Source organism: Eubalaena glacialis, chromosome 13, assembly GCF_028564815.1.
Source record: "Eubalaena glacialis isolate mEubGla1 chromosome 13, mEubGla1.1.hap2.+ XY, whole genome shotgun sequence".
NCBI classification, from domain to species: Eukaryota; Metazoa; Chordata; class Mammalia; order Artiodactyla; family Balaenidae; genus Eubalaena; species Eubalaena glacialis.
Genome location: NC_083728.1, coordinates 72886178 through 72911848, shown reverse-complemented (window position 1 = coordinate 72911848; position 25671 = coordinate 72886178). Strand labels below are relative to the sequence as shown.

General features: G+C 52.4%; 1 protein-coding gene across 2 annotated transcripts; it reads right to left on the bottom strand.

Moving 5' to 3' along the window:
• Positions 1 to 727: 727 nt before the first annotated feature.
• On the bottom strand, positions 728 to 17809 carry SDR42E2 (short chain dehydrogenase/reductase family 42E, member 2). Of its 2 annotated transcripts, XM_061209529.1 has the most exons (12): positions 17755 to 17809; positions 16964 to 17160; positions 16390 to 16485; positions 15066 to 15123; positions 14277 to 14395; positions 13502 to 13577; positions 9478 to 9560; positions 7740 to 7877; positions 7159 to 7224; positions 5473 to 5536; positions 3814 to 3887; positions 728 to 1016 (listed from the first exon to the last, which is right to left on the bottom strand). In XM_061209529.1, the coding sequence occupies exons 1-12, from the start codon at positions 17807 to 17809 to the stop codon at positions 777 to 779; spliced, it is 1266 nt and encodes a 421-aa protein (XP_061065512.1). In that variant the 3' UTR covers positions 728 to 776. The 2 variants fall into 2 exon arrangements, with proteins under 2 accessions (XP_061065512.1, XP_061065511.1); XM_061209528.1 differs by having other exon boundaries at positions 16964 to 17809.
• Between the last annotated feature and the right edge of the window lie 7862 nt (positions 17810 to 25671).

The following is a 25671-nucleotide window of genomic DNA, read 5'->3' as shown; positions in this document are numbered from 1 at the left end:
GGGAGACCTGCATGAGTGAGCGAACCCAAAACGTAAGCGTAGCAGCTGATCAAACTCAGTGCTCCTAGAAGGGGCCTAATCCAAGATCCCGAGACGATCTCAGGACAAGCACAGAGAAGCTCGGGCAGCGAGGAGGGTCCGTGTCCCTAGAGAGGTAGCAGCAGCCAGCGAAAACTTGCAAACGTCAGCCCAGCCTGCACGAGCGGCTGCAGCTAGGCCCCTAGGAGGTGTGACTGGAGGGAGGGGAGCCAGACGGGAGGGGATGGGGCTAAGGCTGAATCACAAACAGGAGAGGAGAGGGACCGAGCAAGAGAGATGAGCAAGTCTAGTTACCAACGGAGAAACCAAGGCGAGGGCTCAGGCGTACGGCTAGGGCCAGAAACGGGGCGGACCAGAGCAGGGGAGAACGCGGGGTCGGGGCAGGCCTGGGCAGGGGCGGGGAGAAGGCCTGGAAGGCGGAGCAGGCTGTGAAGACAGGACCTTCTCGTAAGCATCCCGGCCAGGTCAGAGGGAGACCAAGGACGGAGGGAGGGGCAGGGGCGTGGCCAGGGCTCAAGAGGCGGGGCAGGGGTACGTTGAAACCCAGAGGGCGGGACAGGGGCGGGGTTAGAACGCCGGAATATCCAAGCGGAAGACCTGCTGGGCAGATTCAAGCCCAGAGGGTGGGGCAGGGACAAGCCCAGGACTCAAGAGAGCGCCCAAGTGCGGAGGGCGGAGCAGGGTCTGGTCCAAGTCCTGAAGGCGAAGCAGGGGCAGGGACAGGCCGGCGACGATGGTCAGACGACGAACGGCCGCGGGCCTAGGAAGTGCAGGGCCAGCACGAGCAGGCCAAGAAGCAGCAGCAGCCCGAGCAGCAGCCGCAGGAGCGTCCGCGCTGTGGAGCCGCGGGTTCCCCGGCCCGTCGACTGCACGTATCGCTCCACGGCGTCCGCGAAGCTGAACTTGTCGGGCACGTAGCCAAGCTGAGCGCGGGCCTTAGCGATCTGGAAGGTGTGCGTCACGGCCACGCTGCGCACCTGCGGGGAGAGGCGGGGCAGCCGAGGGACGGGACTAGTGGGCGTGGGGAGCAACCTCTACCATGTTTCACTCGGATGAGAGAGGGTAAGGATTTCCCTTCCGTCGCACAGAGATTTAAAAGGACCTCTATGCTGGATCTTGCGTCTGCGACGCCCTCATCGGGGAGGACTTCCTGTCTCTCTTCCACCTCCATTTTCCTCGAGGGGGCCGCCTCCAGGATACATTTTCGCATCTCCCCACCCTACTGAACTCCTCAGTCCCCCAAAAGTAAAGGCCCCACCTCTGCACTCCCCTTCCCCGGCCCTAGCACGATGCCGGGGCTCAGGAGGCCCTTGATACATTCTGCTTGTGGCCTGAGTGCAGCTATCCGGAAAATTGTCTCCAGGAAACATCCTTTACTTTTCAGCCCACAGCCCCAGATGGAGTCTGGGCAGGCAGGCTCCAGGGTGCAGGCTTCACGCCCTGGCTGATTAACTGAGCTTCCGTAAGAGAGGAATTCAATTATGCATAAGTGATTACTCTCTCCAGGGTTTGAAGCTGTGTTTCCTGCTGCCAGATGGCCTGGGTCTCACAGGCTTCAAAGGTAGTGCTGACAACAACAATTACTGAATAAGCACTCTGTGCCTGTCGTGGGCTAAATTATTTCTAGGCCATATCTCATTTAATCTTCTGAAGTGGTAATACCACTATCTCCTCTTTTGAAAATTGAAGATCAGAGAGGTTAAGTGACTTGCCCAGGGTCACACAGAGGAGCCAAACTCTAGCCCATGCCCTTCCCTGCTATGCTAGGATTGAGAAGATACCCTCCCACCTGACTCATTTCTTCGCCTTTTGTTCCTCAGCTGGACACTGGGAAGGAGTCCACTAGCTGCTTGATTCTGCCGTGGCCCTGAAACAGCCCTTGGGGTCAAGCCCCTGGTCTTGGATGCTTGTGTGAGGAGAGAGGGAGAGAGGCCAGTTCTTGTCCTTTTTTGCCTCAGCTAGTAAGTTCAGGGCTTTGGCGGGTACAGCTGTGAACTAGATAGGCAGGGTCCTGGGACACAGCATTCTCAGATCTCAGGCTTAGATGTCACCTCCTTTGGGAAGCCTCCTTAACTTCCTCAGAATTGGCTTAGGTGCCCCTTCTGTGTACTCTGAAGTTCCTCATTATTTCCCCCAGTATAGCCCTTGCTGGGCTGTCTTCCCCTTTGGACTGTGAGCTCACCATTAAATGAGATCATAATCTTTTTGCCCTTCCTAACTTAGCAAAGCATCAGAGACAATCAAATGAGAGAGTGGACTGGAAGGATTTTGCAAATAACACCAAACACCACTTGTTGCTTTACTCTTTACAATCTGCATTAAGACATCCTCTCTTTTAAACTGTATGTGTGAATAGAAAGCAAGGACTGTCTTGCCTCCACTCCTCAGCACAGTGCCTGGCATACATTAGGTGCTCAATACATGTCAAATGAATGAAAAAAGGCTATGAAGTCAAACTAGAGGGCTAGTTGGTGTCATAGACTGACCAGAAGAGGGCGCCCGAGCTACAGTGCCCAGAAACTTCCCAGCTAACTAGGGATCCTTTGCCCACCCCCCCCCCCCCCCCCCCGCCTCCCCGAGTTGAACAAGGAAACCCACAAGTGAGTGGGGAGAGAGGGGAGCCAGCTCCCTACCCGACCACAACTCAGCAGCACTTTGGCAGCTATTTTACGTGACTATGATTCCTGACATTTCACAAGCTAGTGGTTAAGCCTGAAATCATTTAGGTCTTGTCTGGGTTCAAATCTCGATGCTGCTACGTAAGGGAATGGTCATGAGCAGGTTACTTCACCCCCTCCCCCTCCCCCCGCTGAGTGTTTCATTTCCTTCTCTGTACATGGAGGTGATAACAGAATCCACGGTGTATAGTAGTGAAGATTAAATGAGATAAACACAGTGCCTGGCATTTCACACTCAATAGATGGTCCCTATTTTCATTATTCTCTTTCCTCTGCTAGTCCAGATGGTTCAAAGGAGAGACCATAGGGAACTGCTTCCTTCTGTGGCCCATTCTCGATTCTCTGAGGTGGAGAGCACTGAGCTTGGAATGTGAAGCCAATTCCAGAATGGTGGGACCTTGGACAAATCACTTATTTCTCTAGTGCTCAGTTTCTCACCATTAAATGAGATCATAATCTTTTCACCCCTCCTAACTTAACAGAGCATCAGGGACAATCAAATGAGAGTGGACTAGAAGAATTTTGCAAATAACACCAAACACCACGTGTTGCTTTACTGTTTACAACCTGCATTAAAACACCCTCTCTTTTAAACTGTATATGCAAATAGAAAACTGCATCATCGTTATTTGAGAACGGTGTTCTTAACACAGTAGGTACTTAATATATATACTTATTATTCAGTGAGCAGGAACTGTGAGCCTCGAATCAACAGGCTGTGTGTGTGTGTGTGTGTGTACTGATGGTTATTGGGAGTAGTGACATTCCAAAAAGTAAATTTCATGGAACCTGCCTTTGGGAGCCTCCAGTCTGGCTGGGGAGACAAACTGCTTATGAATGAAATGACAGTGATAAAGGATGGGCTTGGAGCTGTTGCCCTTCAGACCAAGAGAGCACAGCCTCAGCAAAAGCTCAGAGGTTGGGATGTTATACAGGAGCTGGCCCTAGATTTGAGCCCACATGGGAGGTTCTGAGACCTCAGACAAGCATCCAGTTACGGTGTCAAAAGGTGAGGGTTTGTGGCAGTGGAGAAGGGGCAGGAAGGCAAGTGAGGGGCACCGGGGCACAGGGGCTCCCCTCACAGCAGCCCACTTACCTCACTCCGGGTGAGCAGCGGCGGGAGGCTGCAGATGGGCTTCAGGGCCAGGTGCAAATACTCCATCACCGTGGCTGTGTGGGGAGAGAGGGACCAGTGACCAGGGGGCCTGCTCTAGGCAAGCTCCAGGGAGGTTCTCAGGGACAAGTCAGTTGGGGGCATTATTTGCTTTGCTAGGGATAATCTTCACTTTGCCAACTTTTCCTGTCCTTGGATTCCTTTAAATCAGCAGTTCTCCGCACACCCTGGGGTGCCTTGTTTGGCTGTGAAATATGTCACAAGTTATTAATATTCAAAGACTGACATTTTAAAATAAATCTGAGCAGATTCAAAGTGATCTCTACAATCATGTCTCTCTCACTCACTTCTATCCCGATATGCTCTCTTGAGTCAGGGAGAAAGAAGTTGGAACAGTGGTTCAACTCAACCTGGGCTGCACTTCGGACCACTTTTTAAAATGTTCCTTCTTCCTCCACCCCCTTGCTTCCGGCGGATGCTGAGGTAATTGGTCTGGGGGTGTGGCTGAGGCATTTCTACATTTTAAAAGCTCCCAGGTGATTCTACTGTGCAGCCAAAGTTAAGAAGCACTAAGTTTACAGTCAGCTCACTGGGAATTGGGAATTTATAGACAGTCCTCCAAAACTGCCAGAACCTGCGGTTGAACTTTTCTCAGCTGGGGGCCAAGGAGTGTCAATCTTGGTGGTGATGCTGTGCAGGGGAAGTCATCCTGTGTGAGCGCCCTGGGGGACAAAAATTTGCAAACCCCTGCTTTAAATGGCAGGCATCCCAATGCCTTATTTTTTATTTTTATTTTTTGGCTGCGCTGTGCAGCACGTGGGATCTTAGTTCCCAGACCAGGGATCGAACCCACATCCTCTGCATTGGAAATGCGGCGTCTTAACCACCGGACCACCAGGGAAGTCCCCCATTGCATTTAAAGTGCAAGAGATCCAGCTGAGGTTTTCCAGGAACACAGTTATCTGTGACTTGAGGGCCACCTGCCCCCACGGGCTGATCACTCCAAGCCTGAAGCCCATGCAGCATTCCAGCTGGAAGGAGGCCAGATAGGGAAGCTGGGGCATGAGAGTAGAGACTGACCTTCAGGGTGAGGAGGAGAATCTAGGGTCAGACAGAACCCTCACATGTTCAAAAACAGCCTTAACTCGAGGGCGACCTTGGGGGATGGGGCAGCCCCAGGGCTCCCCCTCCTCCGCCTGGCATAGCGCATTCCAGCACAGGCAGCAGGACTGGGCGTGGGCTGTGGAGTCAGCCGAGCCCAGTGTGAATCCTGCCTCTCCCACTTTCTCACTGGGGCACCGTGGGCAGGTTGCTAACCTCTCAGAGCCTCAGTTGCCTCATCTTTACAATGGGCCTAACCACACCCACCTTGCAAGTGGGATAGGGTTTAAACAGGGCCAGGACTAGGGTGAGGGGAGTGAGGTGCCTCGAGTGCAAAATTTAAGGAGGCACTTGCTCTCAGGGCTGGGCAAGTGCAGATGGGACTTGGAGCATTTGACTCCTGAGAGTGAGGGTTTCCTTAAATTTTGTGCTCTCAGTGCCCCACTCGCCTCAACCAGGTCCTGGCTCTGGGCTTAAAATGAGGTAATGTATGTACATCTGGCACATGGAGGGTTTTCACATACACACTCCTTTCCTCACCTGACAGGTAAACCCAGGAAGTAGGAACCTGGATCCAGGGCTTGCTGTACCCCAGCTTCTCAAACTGCAAGGAAACATGGCTTGAGGTGAGAACAGATCCTTGGGGGGCTGGTAAAGGCCACATGTTGCCTTTACCGCAGGGCCAGCAGAGCGCCTCCTGGCCCCTCCTCAGCTGCCCACCAAAGGGGGAAGACCCCACAGCCAGCCCCAAGTCTACACCAGTCTTTAAATGAAGCCCACACTGTGACCTGGAAAACTAAGTAGGAACTGACTGCATGGGGTGCAGTCCCATCATTTAGTTATTTTTTACATCTGCGTACACCCAAAGGCACTCTAAGGCACTTATATAGAATCTGATTATTTTCTAGAATCTACTTTTCTGCTATTAAATTAAAAAAAAAAAGCATACGTGTGGAGGGTGGTGGGAGAAGCATGAAGAGATGGGCTGGCATAGGATGAACTGAGGTCTTCACTTGTATGAAAACTCTCCAGGTCAAAAAGACAGATAATAACAAGTGTTGACAGGATGTGGAGAAACTGGAATCCTCTTACACTGCTGGTGGGAATGTAAAATAGTGCAGCTGTTTTGGAAAACAGTCTGGCAGTAACTCAAAAGGTTAAACATAGAGTTACTGTATGATCGAGCAATTCCACTCCTAGGTATATACCCAACAGAAATGAGAAAATATGTCCACACAACTATTTACACACGAATGTTCATACAGCATTACTGATAACAGCCCCAAAATGGAAAACCCAAATTTCTATCAGTTGATGAATGGATTAACAAAATGTGGCACAGCCATTGAATGAAATATCTTTTTGGCAATAAAAAAGAATGAAGTACTGATATGACACATCCGCAACATGGATGAACCTTGAAAACATGCTAAATGAAAGAAACTTAACACAAAGCCCACATACTGTATGATTCCATTCATAGGAAATGTCCAGAACAGGCAAATCTACAGAAGCAGGAAGTAGCTTAGTGGTTGCCTATGGCTAGGGGTGGGGTAGGGTGAGAGGGAAACATAAGTGACAGCTAAAAGGTATGGTTTGGGGAGCTTCTTTTCTGGGAAGGTGATGAAATGTTCTAAAATGTGTTTTGCTCATGGTCGCACAACTCATACTAAAAACCATCGACTTGTATGCTTTCAATAGGTGAACTGTACGGTCTATAAATTATATCTCAATAAAGCTGTTAAAAGTTGACATGCAAAGGGCCTGAATGCCCCCAGGATGTATCCTCCAGCGCGGGGTTTCTGGTCTACCCCTTCCAGGAGTCTGTAGGCTGCTGGGAGAGGAGGCCAGGACTCTCAGAGGGGCTGCAGCGTAGGGGCCCGAGGGCCAACACCTCCCTTTGTGCTTTGCCTACCTTCTACTTACCTCTTTCAGGGCCTCACCACATAGTACGCGGGCCACAAGCAAAATCCCACAGGGCAGGACATCAACATAAACCAGGAAGCGGGCTGGGAGGGACTATGGCAAACTGGGGGAGCTCACAGCCCCCCGAAGGGGCAGCCACCACCCAGCTCTAGCCAGTTCCAATGTTGCCCAGTGGACACTGTTGCCAGAGCTGGTCTTTAATGTGAAATCCTCTGATTTTTTTGGAAAAGGTGACAGGGAAAGAAGACGTGGGGATCCCTGAATTCTCACTTGGGATGGGGGCGGTGTCCGGGCACCTACCAGTGGGGCCATCCACTCGAAGAGGTTGACGCTCTCCCCGTCATTGATGTAGTACGCCTGCCCACTCTGAGGGGGACACGCGGGGGGGGGGGGAACGGTCAGGCACACGCCCACCGCCTGACCCCACCCTCTCCGATGGCTCCCAGCAGCTGCCCCAACTCCCCACTTCTCCTGAGCAGCCCTGGAGATGGACCTAAACAAGTCCCTTTGAGTTCTGGGGCTGCCAACTGACTAGCTGTATGACCTCAGTGGAGTCACTTAACCTCTCTGTACCTCAGTTTCTTCATCTGAGAAATGGGAGCATAATAATGGCATCTCCCCCTTGGGCTGTTGTAAAGGTGCAGGTGACAATATATGTAAAACGCTTAGCATTCGGTGACTGTAATTCCGGGCTCAACAACACCTACCTCACAGGGTCATTTCAAGGAGCTAACGATGCTCTAAAAGGCCACTTTCCCCCCACCCCATCAGGCAGCTTGAATCGGGGAGCTATGTCGTGTGTGAGCCAGGAATCCCCGAGGGATGGGGGACCCGCCTGCAGCCCAAGGGGTAAGGTCGGGGGAGCACTGCAGGAGACTCACGGCCACGTAGCCCTTGGCGGCGGTGAGGGCCTCGGCTGCTAGCACGTGTGCCTGCACCAGATTGCACACATGGACCCAGTTCATCCTCGTCCTGCGGTCCCCAAATCGGAACATGAACAGTCTCTTCTTGATGTGGCTCTGGTGGTGGGGGTAGAGGGCGAGAAATACAGACCAAGCCTGGAATGGCTTTAAATTCCATCTACATGCAGAAGGCTCCCAGGCCAGACTCCTCTGTCCCAGCCCCACATGCCTTCCGGAAGTCTCCACCTGCCTGCCGGATAGACAAGGCAGACTTGTCCTGTCCTGTGAGCGCCTGATCCCCATTTGGCCGCCCCTCCCCTGCCTCAGCCCACAGCACCCAGGGCTCAGGCCTAAAGCCTGCAGCCAGCTTTGGCTGTCCCCTCCCTCACTCTCCACACCCAACCCGTCTGCAAACCCAGTCGTCTCAGCCATTACAATCTGTCCAGAATTCGGCCACTCCTCGCAGTACGGACTTCCGCCCTCATCTCTCACCTGGACACTGAAACAGCCTCCTAACTGGTCCCCTGCTTCCACCCCTGGCCGCTGTGGCCTGTTCTCCATGCAGCTGGGGGACCCTTTTGAATCCTAAGTCAGATCGTGCCTCTTCTGCTCAGAAACTTCCGGGCGCCCATCCCACCAGGTCAGGTGGCAGAGGAGGCCCTTCTGCTCTGGCCCCAGCTACTCTCTGACGTGTCTCCCACCGACCCTTTTGCTCACCCTGCACGAGCTACTCGGCCTCCTCCCTGGAACGTGCCAGCAGGTCCCCACCTCAGGGCTTCGGACTAGCCGTTCCCTCTGTCTGGAAGGCTCTTCCTCCAGATAGCTGTGTGATGCACCTGGTCACCTCCTTCAAGTTGCTCAATATCCCTGCTTGAAGAGGCTCCCCGACTGCCGGCACCCCCAGCTTCCCCCAACCCCACTCCACTTTTCCTCATTCTCCATAGTCCCTGGCACCTTCAAACGTTCCTTGTATTGTATCATGTTTATTCTCTCTCTCTCCTCCTGTGAGAATATAAACCCCACAGGGGCGGGAATCATCTGTTTTGTTCACTGACCTGTCCCCAAACCTGCAACAGTTTTTCATTTCCAGCTTTGTGCCCAAGCTGTCTCCTCTATTTGGACCACTTTCTCTCTACCACCCCATTTCCTTGGTTAGCTCCTTCTGTATCCAAACAGCACAGCCATCACTTCCTCCAGGAAGCCCTCCTGGACCTCCCCTGCCAGGCCCTCTCTGCTGTGCTCCCATCTTCTCCCTCTCACCTCTACACAGCCCTTACCACCCTGAATCTGTGACTATGGAGTCTGTCTCCATGACTAGGCTGTGAGAAATTTGAGGACAGGATCTAGAGCCCCTTGTAGCTATAACCCTGGCAACCAGCCTTCTCTGGAGACAGGTTTTCTGCGTGAAAAGCCTGGTGCTGGCAGCATGAGATGAGCCATCTGGCCCTCAGGGAGCTCACGTCTGAGCAGGGCAATAGTTTCCTCTGCCTCTTTGGGGTCATAGCTCCATGTCTCCTCTACTGGTACCCAGGCCTGGCTGGCGCACCCCGAGAGCTCTGTTCCTGGTGGGCCTAATGGGGGCAGGACTTCTCCTAGAACTGAGGGTCCCCCGCTCGGGACACTGCCCCAAGACTGACGCGGTGACCGTGGGTCCCCATTCACACACATATCAGCCAGGCTCCTCCTGTGCCTCCGGCCTGGGGCTGGGACAACATACCGCCACGCGGGGCAGGTGCCTCTGCTCTTCGGGGCCGTAGATCCCTGGGGGCCGGAGCACACATGTCCGTAGAGCGCCTCCTCCTACAACACAGGGGAGGGCAGTCAGGGGCCTGGGGAGGGGCGGATGAGCAGGGAGAGGGACAGAAAGGCTGTCCGCATCTCCTGGTTCTTACCCGGAAAGGTTAGTGGGGAAGGCAGGGCCTTGGGGTTTCCTCATTCAATTAATTATTCTCTCAGTCGATCAGTCAGTCATTCAACAAACACTGTTCAGAATCATCCCCCACCCCCAGCCCCCTCAGCACTGGGCCCTGGGATGGATGCTGTGAAGAATCCAAGGATGACCAAGAAATGGTCCCTGCCCTCACAGTGCTCTCAGGCCAGTAACAGAGGCAAGACCTAGATGCAGGTATCTGCATGGCCCGTGAGAGTTTAACCAGCACTTGACAGACACGATCTCCTTCGACTCCGAAAGTCCTACTGTGTCCATTTTACAGATGCGCACAGACCCACACGTCCTCATGCCAATAGCTATAGTTCTTTCCTTTTTCTGGTCATCAGTTAGATAAGGACCATGATGGCTCTCAGAGAGGTCCTACTATGTGGCTGGTGCTCTGGTAAGCCTGGAATTTTTCCCTCAAAGCAACCCTATGAGGTCCCTGGGAGCTGTTATTATTCCTGTTTTATGGATAAAAGAACCAAGGCTCAGAGAAGGGATGCGATTTGCCTAAGGGCACACAGCTCAGCCCCGTGGAGCTGAGATGGGGACCAAAGTCCGGGCACTTTCCACTAATACCTCTGGTGATACAGTACTAACAAATAGGCCCTCAGCCCTCTCAGCCTGGGTCTCCTGACCTGGAAAATGGGTGCTTTGTAACTGGTGGTAGCAGTACTTTCCAGATAACCAATGGAGAAGTGAAAAGACTAGAGCCAACAGCATGAGAGCTGGGGGTCTGTTCCCTTAACTCTCACTGCTCTGTGCCAGCAGAGTCCCCAGACCAAGACACAGCTTGGTCCAGGGCTTCCCAAATTCTCTCCTGAGGGGCCCCCGCTGGTGGAAGTGGGAGCATGTCTCTCCAGGGGAAGTCTGGGGGTACAGCCTGAAGGGCTGCTCCAAACATATTCCTTTTAAGTCTTAAGAAAGCCTACAAATTTTTCAATTTATTCTTGTAATTCATTTGTATTTAAGATTAAAATTTTTAAAAATTACTATTTGTAAATTATTTGATCCCCAACCCCAACTCCTTAACTGAGATGGAGCCTCCTGGAAGATGTTCCACTCCTCCAAGGCTCAGGTTTCCCTAGCGGCTGTGCCTCCAGTTTGGGGAGCCTAGTGTATGCCATCCTCTGGGACCAGAAGCCCACCTTCCTTTGGGGGTCCCTTCCGCTTTGCACCAGGTCTAGCGGGGGACTGTCAGTCTAGATGCACCTCTCTTCCCTGAGATGGCAGCCACGGGACCCAGGCTGGGCCAATGCCATGTTCTCACCCAGGAATGTGACTCTGTGCATCACTGACACGGATCGAAAATCATAGGACTGGGTTCACCCTGAGAAACTGATCACCAGCTCCTGCCTCCCAGGTCCCTGGAACTGCCCCGACCCTGTCCTTTCTAAGCCCTGGTGGTCATTTTTCTGGAATATATTTTCCAGAAGCTATCCCACATCCTTCCAGTATAAATTTCATTTTCTCCATAAATTAGCCAGGGTCAGTGTCTCCGGGTCATAGCCAAACACCCTGACTGCTCCCCCTCCAAAACCCTCACTTTACAATGAGGCCCAGTGTATTGGGTTGAACAGCGGCCCCCCAAAAGATATGTCGGTGTCCTGGAACCCGTGGATGCTACTTTATTTGGAAAAGGGGTCTTTGAGGATGTAATTAAGGACCTAAAAATGAGATGATCCTGGATTATCCGGGCAAGCCCTAAATCCAAGGTCAGGTATCCTTATAAGAGACTCACAGAGAAGAGACAGATGGAGAAGAGGAGAGGCCATGTGAAGACAGAGGAGGAGACTGGAGCGACGCAGCCACACACCAAAGAAGGACCCCAAACTTCTGGGGCCACCAGAAGCCGGAAGAGTCAAGGAAAGATTCTCCCCTCGCACTTTTGGAGGGAACGCAGCCCAAATGACACTTTGATTTCACACATCTGACTGTGAACTGTGGGAACTGCGAGAGAAGAAATTTCTGTTGTTTTAAGCCACCAGGTTTGTGGTAATTTGTGCCCGCGGCCCCCGGACACTAATACACCCAGAGACAGGAGGACACAGCACATTCACGAGGAGCTGGGGTCTGCACGCCTCCGGACTCTGCTACAGGGACCAGGGTTCTCCATGCCAGGTTACAGGCAGAGTCTCAGGGACCATCTTGGGTAGTAGGGAGTGGAAATCACCCAGGGTGACCGTGGCTGGACTCCTGCAAGGCAGGTATCAGGTGAGCTTTTCTGTAAACAGCCTGCAGCTAATTTTAAACTCTGGGTCACCTGGGCATGGTGGGGGGAGGTTGGTTGGGCTACAGCTGACACTGGCCAGTGGGGCGCTGGGTGGCCACGTCACAGAGGGACTGCGCCCAGGGTATCCATGACTCTCCTGACCATGGAAAGCTGGGCATGCTTGTATAAATAATTCTCAGCCAGAGGATTAGATGTCTGGCTTGTAGGCTGCTGGTCCAGCCAGGGGAGGCCCTGGGAGAGAAGAGAATTCAACTGCAGAGGGTCAAACTCCTGGGAAACACAGATGGATGTTCCCACCGGGATAAGGGGTCGAGGCTTGACAGGCCCAGGGTGAGAGGGGCGGGTAGGGAGGATTTTAGGGAAAAGAGTTCATGCTCAGAGACCTACTCAGCCATAGCTACAGTGGAGCACAATGGTTAAGCCCCAGGCTCTGGTTTTAGACTCCCCTAGGGGGAGAGGGGGTTTTCAAATCCCATCTCTGCCACCTAAGAGCTATGTGACCTTGAGCTAAGTCAGTTAACCTCTTTGCCTCAGTTTTCTCTCCTGTAAAATTGGGGATTATAATTTGAAACAACCTTTGCTCTCCAAATCCACTTGGCTCCTGAGTTTAGACAGTGAGGGAAACCAGGTTTTCTGTTTCTTTTTAGTTTCTGAATTTCAGAAAGCAAATAATGATAATTTAGATAGCAGGAATTTATCTGAATCTATTGATATTTGACTCCTGAGTTTGGAAAGCAAGGGGTAGCTAAGGTTCTTACCTCATATGGATGCTATGAAGAGGTATTGAGACTTTTGCAGGTAAAATCAGCATGTAAAATAGGGCTTGGCATGTAGTAAGCACTCAATAAACACAAAATGTCCATGTTGGTGTTTTGTTTTGTTTTGTTTTTAACAGTGCCCATCATTATTTTATTCTCTCTCAAGCTCTTTGAGGTAAATTCCACTATCCATTTTTTCATAGGTGAGGAATCCGAGGCTGGGAGAGGGTAAGTGCATTGCCCAAGATCACACAGCTGAGAGGCGGTGGAGCTTGGATTTGAACTCAGTTCAGTCTGATGCCAGTACGTGGGTGCTTAGCCACTGTGCCATGCTGCCACCTGTCCTTAATCTACTATTATTTCTCTATCACAATACAGTAAGAAGAGGCAATCCAGTAAGGCAGCCGAGGCCAATTTTTCTGCGAGTTACTGAAGGGCCCCTCACTTGCACAGCCCTTCCAAAGCGCTATACTTCATGCATATTCATAAGTTTGTACACTTATAAAGAGGGTCCCCAAAACTGGATCCCCTCCTATGTGGCAGAAAAGAGACCTAGACGTGGACTAGCTCAAGTGTCTCCCCACCAGGCCATGAGCAATGTGAGGGCAGAGACTGGGCCTGACGTTTTCCGGGCTGTATCCCGGGTAGAGTGTGGGTGCTCAGAATTTGTTGGATGATGAATGTCCAAGGCCCTGGGGAAGCGTTCTTTGGAAGGAAGCTGGGAACATACCAGCTAAAAGCTAGAATCGCACATGTGCTTCAGGGAGGGAGCAGTGGGCATGCACGTTGGCTGTGAGCAGGGCCCCCCAGTACTCACCTGGGAGAGGCGTCCCGTTGGCCATGAGGATCAACTGGTCGGCAATGGCTTTGGTTCGGGAGTAGTGGTCCATGTGCTATCAGAGGAAAGGGAGCACAGAACCACCGAACAGGGGTCAGAGATACTGCTGGCCACACCTGCCCGGCCCACCCAGCCCTCCCGGCCCCAGGGCTGTACCTCTGCTTCAGACCACATGGGGGTTCACTTCTGGGACCCCCACTGGGAAATGGCCAGGCCCTGAGCCCCACTGCCCCTCCTCTCCCCCTGGGTGGGAGCCACAGGAACAGAGGAGAGAGTTCAGAGCAGTAAAAACGACCAGGGGCTCCTTGATTCAGGGAGGCTCCCGCAAGCCACAATGCCTGCTCTGGGATGTGAATGCTGGACGTGAGTTGATGGATTGTTCACATGGAGTCCTTTAGTGCTCACAGGGCATTTTCACATACATCATCTCACTTCCTGGTCTCCACGTCCCCATAGGGTGGTGCTATCACACCCAGATGAAGAAGGAGAGCCTCCAAGTGAAGTGGTTTGCTCAGGGTTCCACAGTAGAAAGTGGCTTTGCTGGTTCAAGGCCAGGTCTATGTGATTTCAAAGCTCCTACTGGCACGACCAGCCAAAATAGGAGAAGGCTTTTGTGCCACGCCGTTTTGGGGACCCTTTCTTCCTGCGTCTTACCCTGAGTTGTGAAATTGACCCCAGCTCCGCCCATCCCTACCCTTTGGACTGTGGGTTCCAAGTCCATTGGCCCCGCCCACCTCTCCTGGAAGCCAGGTACCTTCTCCAGTGGGAAATATGGTACAGAGTCCTCATCGCCCTGTTCTATGGGCTTCCCGCCGAATGCGACATTGACGGTGCTGGTGTAGACAAGCCTGGGAACCCGCCGGTGGACACAAACTACAGCGACAGGTCACACGGCAACACACACACACACACAGTTGATGTGAGCAGGGAGTTGGCTGAGGAGGTACCCATGGGGACCTCCTTGGGTGAATCCTCCACCCAGCCTCCTGCACACATCCTGGCTCGGGAGGGAAGAGCCTCCTTCCCTTAACTTGGGGAGGGGTCAAGTCCCCGCTCCCTGGGCCCCTGGGGGCCGGGCTGGCTCATTCTTCCTTCTCAGTGTGGCTGCGGCCCCTTAGCTGCCTTGCCAGGGACAGGTCAGAAGAAAGTCTCACTCAGTGGGGACATAGGGAAAACACACTCTAGAATCAGAGAGAAAAACGGGATGCAGGACAAGGCAGGACATGCCCAGAGAGCCCAGATGTGAGTTTTCTAATTTGGTGCTTCAGCAAATTTCTTGCTCCCAACCCCTAACCCCTCTGTGCAAACTCCACTCCCCGTGTCCCCAGACACACTGAGGCCACGCTGAGCCCCATGCCGGGGCCTGGGCAGGCCTGCAGAACGGGAAAGATGTGCTGCCCACAGGCCCTCTACTGGGGAGGGCGGGGGTGGGGGGAGGCTCCCACCTCTGTCCCCCTGCCCTGTCCCCCAGAGCCGGGCCTGCGCAGGGGTGGGGAGAGACGCACAAACACACAGCAGGTCACACTCTGCTCTGAGCGCCTACCATCAATCACTAGTTTGGTGCCTCCAACATTTATAGACTCAATCTGCTCTTTTTGCAGCTAAAAGACAAGATGGAGGTGGGAGAGTCGGGGTGCTGTCTCATGCCTTGTAGCTGAGGCCATGAGGCTGGGCTTGGGTGGCAGGGCGGGGGGCTGCAGCTCAGAGGCAGGGATCCCGAGGGGCCCATGGGCAGTGCGGGGCCCCTGGGCTCTAGTGCCCCTTTCTGTCACCATATGCCTGGGCCACAGGGGAAGTTCTACCCCGCTCTGGCCATCAGCCCCCTCATCAATGAAGTAAGGGAAGACCCCCTTGGGTGGTCAGCAGGATTTAATAAGCCCCATGAGAGGACATGGTACAGGGCTTGACACAGAAAAGAGCCTCAGATGTGTTAGATTGTTTCCTGGCTCTAGAAGTCTCAGCTTCCTTATCCGTAAGACGGACAAGTAATACTGTCCCTACCCAAGTGAGAGGGCTGGGCTTTGAAAAATAAAAACAACTGGGCTACAGTGAGAGCTGCTTGTGCGCCAGGGATGGGGCGAAGCCTTTACATCTCATTTAATCCCTACAACCACATGGGAGGTGGGTTCCCTATTGATTTTCAAACTATATTTATTCTTGTTGCGGTTGTTTTCAATAGGTAATACAATCACAAGGTTAAAAATAACTCAAACAGTAAAACAAGAATGCAATGAAGAGGAAATTTCCCTCCCACTGCTGATTCCAAGTCTCCCTTTTCCCTCCCCAGACTGTTACCAGTCTCTGTATTTCTAGAGATAATCGACACATCAATATCAGCGCACACAATGTGTGAGTATATAGCTTTTTAAAAAAAAAAAAAACAGTGTCAAACACTGTTTTCGTACCTTGGAAATTGTTCTGTTATCAGTACATATCGAGTTACCTCATTCTTTTGAATGGCTGCCTAGAATTTCATCGTTTAGCTGTATCACAATTTATTTAAATAATATCCAACGGATGGGCATTTCAGTTATTTCCTGTTTTGTTATTAAAAACAATGCTACAAATACATAAGTAAGTGTAGTTTCTGAGTCAAAGGGTATTGCATGCTTTGATAGATACTGTTATACTGCTCTCTGGGGAGGTTGTGACATAAGTACTAGTAGTGTCCTCACTCTACAGATGAAGATACAGAGGCTCAGAGAGGTTAACTTTCCGAGCCACACAGCTAGAAAATGGCAGAACTGGCATTTGGTCCCATGGGTGTAGCCCAAATCCTCCCTGGAGTAGGTGACGAGCATGATGAACACCGGGCACGAAGGGGGCGGGCAGAGCCGGGACCTAAGCCTTGCGCGTGAGGCACTCACCTGCTCGGCACCAGACATTCCGCAGGAGGCCATGTGGAAGACACAGTCCACCCCTTCGAAGGCGCGGTGCAGGGCTTCTGCATCGCGGACATCAGCCTGAAACAGAGAAGGAATACACGGAGGTAGGAGGTCTGGGTCCAAGGCAATCAGAGGTAACAGCTGTGCCAGGTCCCAGGGCCGGCCCCCTGACCCGACCCGGGCCCAGCACCTGCAGGGCCCAGACAGGCTGTGGGGCAGGATTTACTAGATGATCCCACTGGGCATCTTCATCATCATCGGCCCCATTTATGGAGCTAAGTCACAGAGGCTGTGCTCAGTGTTTTACATGCACTGTCTTCTCAACTCCCCACGAGACCCTTGCGAAGCAGATATTGTTAGTGTCCCCTTTCTGTGGACGAAGACGTGAGGCTCACAGGTGCGGGACCCTGTGGCCAAGGCTGCCCAGCTGGGAGCTGGAGTTGGAGCTTAAACAGTCTGACTCCGAAGCCTGTGCTTTTCAACGCCAGGCACTGGTTACACATCAGACACCATCCCCTGACCTCCACCACCAGCCTGCCCCCCGCCATCACTGCACCTGGATGAACTCGGTCCCCGGGCACAGCACCCACTGGGGTCTGCGGAGGTCGAGCAGGATGACAGTAGTGCCGCTCTTGGCCAGGCTGGATCCCAGGCTAAAGCCCAGGTAGCCTCCTCCTCCAGTCACCAGAACCTTCTGCTTAGAGGCCTGCACAGGTGTGGCCTGAGTCTTCTGCTGCAGTGCCGGCATTGGGGCTGTCACGGGCTCACTGGGTTTCTGCCCAGCCCCTGATTCCCGTCTGGGCCCAGGCCCTACCCCTGACCCAGATAAAGGTGCAGCTCCTGAACCAGGTACTGACCCAGCTCCTGGCCCAGGCCCCAGAGCTGGTCCAGGCGCTGAAGCAGCACCAGGCCCTGGTCCAGGCCCCAACACTGCGCCAGGCCCTTGTCTGGGTCCCAGAACAGCACTAGGCTCCTTCCCAGGCCCTGACACTGCTCCAGTCCCTGGCCCAGCTCCTGAAGCAGCACCAGGCCTTGATCCAGGTTCTAGAACCACATCAGGCCCCAGCCCAGGCCCCGGAACAGTACCAGGCCCCAGCCCAGGCCCCAGAACAGCACCAGGACTCGGCCCAGGCCCCGGAACAGTACCAGGCCCAGGTCCAGGTCCTGACACAGCACCAGGCCCCAGCCCAGGTCTGGACACAGCAGCAGGCCCTGGTCCAGGTTCTAGAACCACACCAGGCCCCGGCCCAGGTCTGGACACAGCACCAGGCCCCGGCCCAGGCCCTGACTCAGACCCCAGGCTTGAGACCCCACCCCAGGCCTGGCAGACAGGGCAGCTCTGCTCGCCCTGCCCTGCAGCTTTGCAGGCCTCTGGGGAGGAGCCTGCCAGGTTGGGCTTCATCTTCTACTGAGCCATGTGGACCTGGGATCTGTCCACCTGTAGGAAAAAATAGAAGAACGTATGTTCTAGAGTTGTCTCAACTCATGTAGATTATCAGATCCCTGTAGGCTTAGGGGACCTCCTGGTGGGAATTAGAGACCCCCTGAGTTCCCAAACCCGTCCCTTTCAGAATCTTGAGAACTTCCAAGGTGGCTGCTGCCTTCCTCAGAGAGAGTCAGAGACAAAGCAGCCAGGCCTTGGGTTTCACAGCTCAGGAAACCAAGGCCCAACGTCACACTGCGTGGCTGAGATTTACACCAAGAATTCCTGGCTTCTCTACCAGTTCCTTAAAATCCCGGTTCCCATGTAGTACCAGAGGGAGACAGATCAAATCGTGCCAAGGGGAACCCCACCTGACTGGGGGGGTGACTGCTTTCTGATGGGGAAATGGGGAGGGCTTCCTGGAGGAGGAGAGAAGGGAGGAATCCACATGGGATCCAAAGGGCCTTGGAAACTTGCACAAGTGCTGCACCGCCTCTGCCCTGGCAACTGCTGCCTCTGCTTCTCCTAGGTCCCCCAGCAGTGCAGATGGCTGGCACCACAAGGCCTATCAAGCCCCCTGTGGGCTTCAGGATCAGGTCTGTGGGTCTCGGGGGCCAGCACTGAGGGTCTCGTCCTCCTCACTCTAGACTTAAAGCGAGCCAGGCTGTCAGTCACTGTTACCATCGTCTCACCCCCAGCCCCCCACCTCCTGCTCCACCTGAGGATAAAGCTGGCCCAGAGGCCGGATCACCATTATCATCATTAATAACAGCAGCAACTGTGTACTGTCAGCCTGCTGTGCGCCAGGCCCCGTGGATACAGAGAGAGGTAAACTCTGCCCTGCGTGGCACACAGTGGCTGTAAAAAAAGAACAGGTGCAACTGGGTGACCGAATGACTGAGTAATGAGCCCCACAGGTGTTGCGGGTGGTGGTCACGGGGCAGGGACCGGGACAGCTATACATCATCTTCTAGTCTCCTCTGTCACTGCCCTGCTCTCCGAAGTTCTGAGTGAGGGATATAGTCATGCCGCATACAAGCACTGACCCTCATGGGTGTAACAGGGAGGGGAGACACCCCAGATGTTAGTCGTCACAGGGGATGAGTCTAATTCCTCCACTGGGAGGGGGGAATACAGCCACAGAGTGGAACCCTCCTCTACCCAGGCCCAGGGGACTCTGTCCTGGGGAAGGGTTTGCGGCACCAGAACTGTCCTTCTATCCTATGGGGCTGCTTCCAGCGACAAAGGGTGGGACCCTGCCTCAGGTCCCATTTGCTGCGTGTGCCCTTGGGCAAGGTCCTTATAACCTCACTGCACCTCAGTATCCACGTCTGTCAAATGAACCCCCATAACTCTCACAGATGGCAGAGTCCTCACAGACCACTGGCATGCACGCTCCAAGAAGCCTTGGATCACTATAGTGTCCATGGCACCCAGTCCTGTGCCTGGCACAAAGCAGGCCGTCAGCAAACAGCCGCTGAGTGAATGAAACCACTCAGGACTGTTCTGCATGAGGGAGCCTAGGGCCAAGCACCCGGCTGACCCCCGGCACTGCCGCATTTAATCCTCCTGGCGGTCCTGTGCAGCGGGGGCTACTGTTCCTATCATCCGGGGAGGGAAACTGAGGCTCAGAGAACATTTGCGAACTCTGATGGAGTCTCAGTGAATGGTTGGCCCTGGATCCAGGTCACTGGGGACCCAAAGCGGGGTTGGGTGAAAGAAATCGGTGGAAGATGGTCAGGGACCCCTCCGGGCGGGCGCGCCCGCCTCGATGGGGCGGCAGAAGCAGGCCCCCAAGCTGAGAGCGGCCGCCTGGCAGCTCGGGGGCGGGTCCCCCCTGCTGCCGCGTGCGCCCGCCGCCCCGCGTCCCCAGCCTCGCGCCCTGGCTGCGCTCACCCGGCCCGGCTCCCGCGGCGCTGTGTGATCCCGGCTGCAACCCCGCGTCAGTCAGTCTCCGCGCAGAGCCCGGCGCTACGGGGCTGCCCCCTCCTCGGGGCGGGGCCGGCCTGGGCTCCGGGGACCGCCCCCGCGCCCGCCCCGCGCCTGCCCCGCGCCGGTTTCCTGCGTACAGGCTGCACCCACTACCCCTCCGCCGCAACCGTCGTCTCTAAGGCGGGGACACGCACGCTCTCCCAGAGGGGAAAGTGAGGGCGGTCGAAGGGTGAAATGGGCCACGATGCTAGTGGGGAAAGGGCGCGAAGCTTCTGCGTGGTGGTCTGGGTCCTGCCCGGATAGACGGCCTAGAACCCCAAAAAACGTTGTTTCTTTCTCCACCCACCTACCCATCCATGTCCTCTCCCACGTGGTCCCGTCTGTTCAGCCTGCCTCTTGCCTTCTTTCCTCCTGCCCTCCTTCCCTCCCTCCTTCCTCTCTTTCATCTATTCATTATCCCACCTATTCTTCCATCCATCTCTGTCTATTAATCCATCCTTCCACCAATTTTAAACTATTTTTTTGTCCATTCATCCATTCATCTATTCACCCGTTATTCTGTCTTTCCACCTATCTATCCATCAAGCCTTCCATCCATCCAGTTCATTTCATATCTTTCTTTCCTGCCTTCCACCCATCCATCTACCCTTCCTTTCTTACATCCTTCCACCCACCTCTGGGTTAGCCATTCTCCAATGCCATCGTTCCACATTTAATAGGTGATTCTTCAGTGCTGTCCTTTCCCTTGCACTGGGGACCCAGATGGATCGCACCATCCCTGGAAAATTCATTTCCAAGTGCCAGTGGCAGAGGGCAGGCATGTGCCCAACAGTGGGCACAGCTGCAGAGCACCAAGGGCTGGTTACTTTGGTTTGAAGAGGGCTACTGGAAAGGCTTCACCTAAATGAACCTCCTCTGTGGACATAGGTGGGTGTGGGGAAGAGAAAAACCTCAGCCAGCACATGCGATGTGCCAGGTGGTAAGGTATCTTGCTTAATCCTCACAACTCTGTTTTAGCCCAATTTTAGAGACAGTGAAGCAGGTTCAGAGAGATAAAAAGGGGCTCAGAGTGTAGTGGGAAAAGGCCACGGGGTCAGCCCTGGGTTTAAATCTTGGCCCTGCTACTTTCTTGTTGTGTGTGTTTGGGCAGCTACAAGGCTTGGTTTCCTCAACCATTAACAGGAACTGGTGTGTACTTTACAGTTGTGATGTTGCAAGCCTTGTGGCTCACAGGGTACCGTATGCAGAACGCTGAGTATTGTGTCTGCCCAGGTGGTGCTCAACCAGTGGTAGCTGTTAGCATCATTATATGAGAGGAGGTTGGGATTCAAACCCAGTACCTGTGATTCGCTGCTCTGCAAACCATGTCTCTGGTCTGTCCTTCCATTCACAAAGACCAGCCTCTTCCTCTCCCACCAGCAGGGCTGGAGAACTCTTGTTCCCCAGGCCCAAGTGTCATCTGGCTGGTGTCATCTCATTAGGAGAAGCATAGTTTACAACACAAGTGTTATAGCTGAATTGTGCCCCCCTCAAGTTCATATGTTGAAGTCCTAAGCCCCAGTACCTTAGCATGCGACCTTAGCTGGGAATAGAGTCGTTGCAGACGTAACTAAAGATAAGGTCATACTAGAGTATGGTCCTAATCCAGTATGACTGGCATCCTTATAAAAAGGGGAAATTTGGACACAGACATGTGCACAAGGAGAGCATCATGGGAAGATTGGAGTTATGCTGCCAGAAGCAAGGAACTGCTAGAAGCCAGGAGAGAGGCCTGGAACAGACCTTTCCCCGTGCCTTCAGAGGGAGCATGGGCCTGTCTGTACCTAGATCTCGGACTTCCAGCCTCCAGAGCTGGAGACAATACACTTGTGTTATTTCGGCCACTCAGTCTGTGGTACTTTGTTATGACAGCCTGAGGGACGTACTACAGCGACCACAGGCGTGGATAGAGATGATGCAGAGGGCAGCTGTCCAAGACAGTGACCAGACTGAGACCCACTGTGGAAGGGGCTGTGATCACTGCTGTCTCCCTGGGCCAGTACAGAGCCTGGCCAAAGCCATGGCTTGTCAAGTCTCAGTAAACTGTGTTTTTAAACAATCTGATGAATTTTTACTTATGTATATATCAATGTAACCACCGCCAGATCAAGGTATAGCCCCGTTGTGGCCCCAACACACAAGGTAATCACTATTCTGACTTCCGTCACCAACAATAGTTTTGCCTATTCTTGAACTTCATATAAATGGAATTATACTGTATGTACTCTTTTGTGTCTGGTTTCTTCTGCCCAATATTGCTCATAAAATTGATGCAGCTTGTTGAATATAGCTGTAGTTCATTCTTTTAAATTGATGTGTAGTATTCCACTGCACAGATGTATCACAATTTATTTGTCCATTCTACCATTGATGGGCATTTAAGTCGTTTCCATTTTCTGACTCTTATGAATAAAGTTGCTGTAAACATTCTTGTGTATGTCTTTTGTCGAACGTGGGCACTCATTTCTCTTGGAGTGGAAGTGCTGGCAGAGAGAAGGCACACGTTCTACTCTGGTGAAAATTGCCAGACAGTTTTCCAGCGCGGTTGCACCAAGTTACACCGCTCCACCCTCCACTCCAGCAACGCGTGAGGGTTCCGACTGCTTCCTGTCTTCATCTTGCCGGTCTTTATCTTTAGCCACTCTGGTGGGTGTGTAGCGGTTCTCACTGTAGTTTTAATTAGCATTTCGCTGATGGGTAAGGCTGTTGAGCACCTATTTTCATATACCTCTTGTTCATTTATACCTGTCTGAGCCTTTTGTCCATTTTTAAAAAATAGGATGTTTATCATTTTCTTATTGATTCGGAGTTCTTCATATATCTAGATATGAGTCTTTTAATAAAGTTTTATCACACCAAAAATTTACACAGAGAGAGAGACACACACACACACACCAATGATCACATCCATTTAAAAGTAACTTTGATCCTATTAATTAAATAAAAGCAATTTTTCCTGTCTTAGAAATGACCCCAGCTGACATAACACATGACACAGTCATTTCATATGTACACAGTGGGGCTGGCCCAGCAGGTCCAGCCCGATTTTCCCATGCTTGAGCTGAGCATTCGCTCTGGACTGGGCTGCAGAGCAGACTTCAGTTCAGTTCAGACGAGCAGGGGCGGTGGGTGGCGGTGAGACTCACTTGTTTCTTCTTCCTCCAAGATGGGCTGACCGTGAGTCTGCATCGCACCCGTGGATCAGGGTGGTGGGGAAGCACAGAGCAAGAGGACCGGGGCAGAAACAATCCCATCTGGCTGGTCTCCAGAGCTGGGCTCTCACAACTAAGCTTCATGCTCACTGTTTACTATGTGTCTGCCATGTGGCAGATTCTTGGGACCCAGTGATGGTTAGGACACTAGCCTCATCCTGAGGGAGCTCACGGTCAAGGAGAAGAGACAAGAGACAAGGAAGCATAATGTGGAGTGCTAAGTGTAGTTAAGTGTCACCTCTATAAAGAGGGATGTGTGGTCAGGATGCTATGGGGGGAAGACTGGAATCTCCCAGCTCTTGATGGGTCCCAGGGGCATCTCCACAGTGGAGTTGATGCCACTTGCACTGTGCCTTCATGGACGAGGAGTCACCAGGCAGAGGGTGGCAGAAGGATGTTCCAAGCAGGGGGCTCAGTGCAGGACTTCCAGCAAGTGACAGTCTTGTGACTGAAGTGTAGGGTGTGTTGGGGACAAGGCAGGAATATTAGGGTGGACCCAGGGATAGAGAGCTTTCCTCTCTCAGCTTCCAGGGAGCCCTGGTGCCTGGAATCATGCTGATCTGTGGGTTACAGCTTTCTAGGGCACCTTTCCCTCTGGGCCAACACTTGCTGAGTGGTTCTTCGTAGGATGGCCTTTCTATTTAGAGGAATCATTGTTTCTGATCCCTCCCCAGAGTCACTGCTGTCCACAAAATAGAGCATGCTGCCTGGCCCTTGACGGGCACTCAAAAGTTGATCAGTTCATCCCCTCCCCTTACCTGAGAACACTTTTCTAAAACGGAGCGACCTTCGGTTCTGTGTTGTTTTTCTTCTGGAGTTGGGACCTAGTGAACAGGAGATGAAGAAAGATGGACCCTCGATGCCCAAATTTCTGGGCCTGGCAGGGAGAAGCAGGGCAGGAGCTCTTGGAGCAAGGGTGTCATGACCGAGTGGGCACTGACGTGACGGGGCCCCAGGGTCTGGGTGGGCTGGAGCCATGAGGCAGGTGGGAGGGGCTGCTTGAAGGGCATACCTGAAGGACTGGGCCTGCCAGAGGAAGCTTCTGGCCTTGGTGATCTCCTGGGCCAATCTCCTTAAATCATCTCCTTCAAATAGTGGCAGCATGGGGTCCTTGAAAAGGGGAAATGAGTATGAAGTTAGATCCATTAACTGACTGGGTGGGACCTGAAAATCCAAAATCTCAGGAGAAAAGTTTTAGAGTGAACTCAAAGCAGCCTTCCTCCCAGTGTAAGAAATCTTGTGGGCCTCAGCTTGCATGTTTCCAGGACAGGGAGCTCACCACCTGTCAAGGCAGTCATTCTGCAAAGAGGACACTTTGCAGTGAGATGTCTGAGAGTCAGTGTAGGGAGGGGATGGTGGAAACTAAGAGGGTCTCTGGACTTCACTGAAGTCAGCACAGCTCTGCCCAGTAGAACAGAAGTAGTATATACACCTTATCTCACCGTTAATCAGTAAAACCTATCCAGCCCCTTCTCTATTTCTTCTAGTAAAACAGCTCCACAGACATGCCTTTTTCTTATGTCAACTAATGAAATTCTAGAGCCTAGCCTTAAAAGTACAAGTTCTCACAATTAGCAAGAGAATCTAAGAAAGAGATGAAACTGTTCCTTCTCCCTGGGAGCAGTAGTGGCAAAGGTCCCACTCTGCACCCAGAAACTATTCAAAGAATCTGATTTGATAAGGTATGAAACAGAGAACCTTCCCAATATCGTCGTTTGTTTTCCTGTGTAATAAGGATATGGGTGAATATTCATTACTTTTACTTATTCTGATCTCTGTATTATTTGTAATATTTGCCCCAAAACAGTTACTCAAAGAAATCATGCAAAGCATTGACTTCAAAAATTATGCAATGTTCTGTAAACTTTAATTCCCCCCCACTAAAAAAAAAAAACATCTGGAATTCTGGTTGGTTGTCTTACTGGATGATTTGTTGGCCTGGAAATGTTGTAATTCACAGCAGCACATTCCTAGAAGGTATGAATATGTACATAATTTTTCTATCAGATTATAAGATCTTATCCTGCATGCATTATAAAACCTATGACTTTACTGTATTTATTTTTTAACAGATCATTTGAATATCTGTGCTTCAATGAATTTAAGGCAGGAAGACAGAAATATGCAAGAATTAAAGCACAGAACTTAGGAGCATGGGTGTCTGGGCTCCGGCTTTACCATTTACTCTGACTTTAGGTATATTCCGAAACCTGGCTGAGTCTGTTCATTCATCTGTTAAATGGGTATAATAATGGCTGGAAGGCTTAAAAGAGGTAATTTACATAATGCAACAAACCTGTAGCATGTAGGAAGTGCTCAGTGAATGTAAACTGTTCTACTATTAAATAATGCCCCTAACCCTGCTTCTTTCCCAGCCTCCAGGGGAGGCAGCCTAAAAGGAGAGCAGCAGGGAAACACAACCTTTTTTAGTCAATACTTCGTTTTACAAGAGAAGCAGAGATCTTATCAATCAGGAGGAAAAAGCCACGCCTGTTGACATTTTATTGAGCTGTTTCAACAGAACTCACCCAGTAGCTCCACAACCTACCCTTTGGTCGATGAAGCCCCTGGTCAGCAGGCCCTGCATTTTGAAGAGCGAGTCCTCACCGACAGGGCAGTGATAGCGGCCCCCGGTAAGAGAGGCCAGATCTCTCAAGA

What these genes read in the sequence shown, in the direction of transcription:
- SDR42E2 (XM_061209528.1), bottom strand. Translation starts at nt 17,809, where the DNA reads ATGAAGCCCAACCTGGCAGGCTCCTCCCCAGAGGCCTGCAAAGCTGCA. An exon ending in CATATTTCCCACTGGAGAAG is followed by an intron (nt 13,578 to 14,276) that starts GTACCTGGCTTC and finishes TTCCTCTGATAG; the next exon opens with CACATGGACCACTACTCCCG. An exon ending in CGCTGCTCACCCGGAGTGAG is followed by an intron (nt 1,017 to 3,813) that starts GTAAGTGGGCTG and finishes CTCTCCCCGCAG; the next exon opens with GTGCGCAGCGTGGCCGTGAC.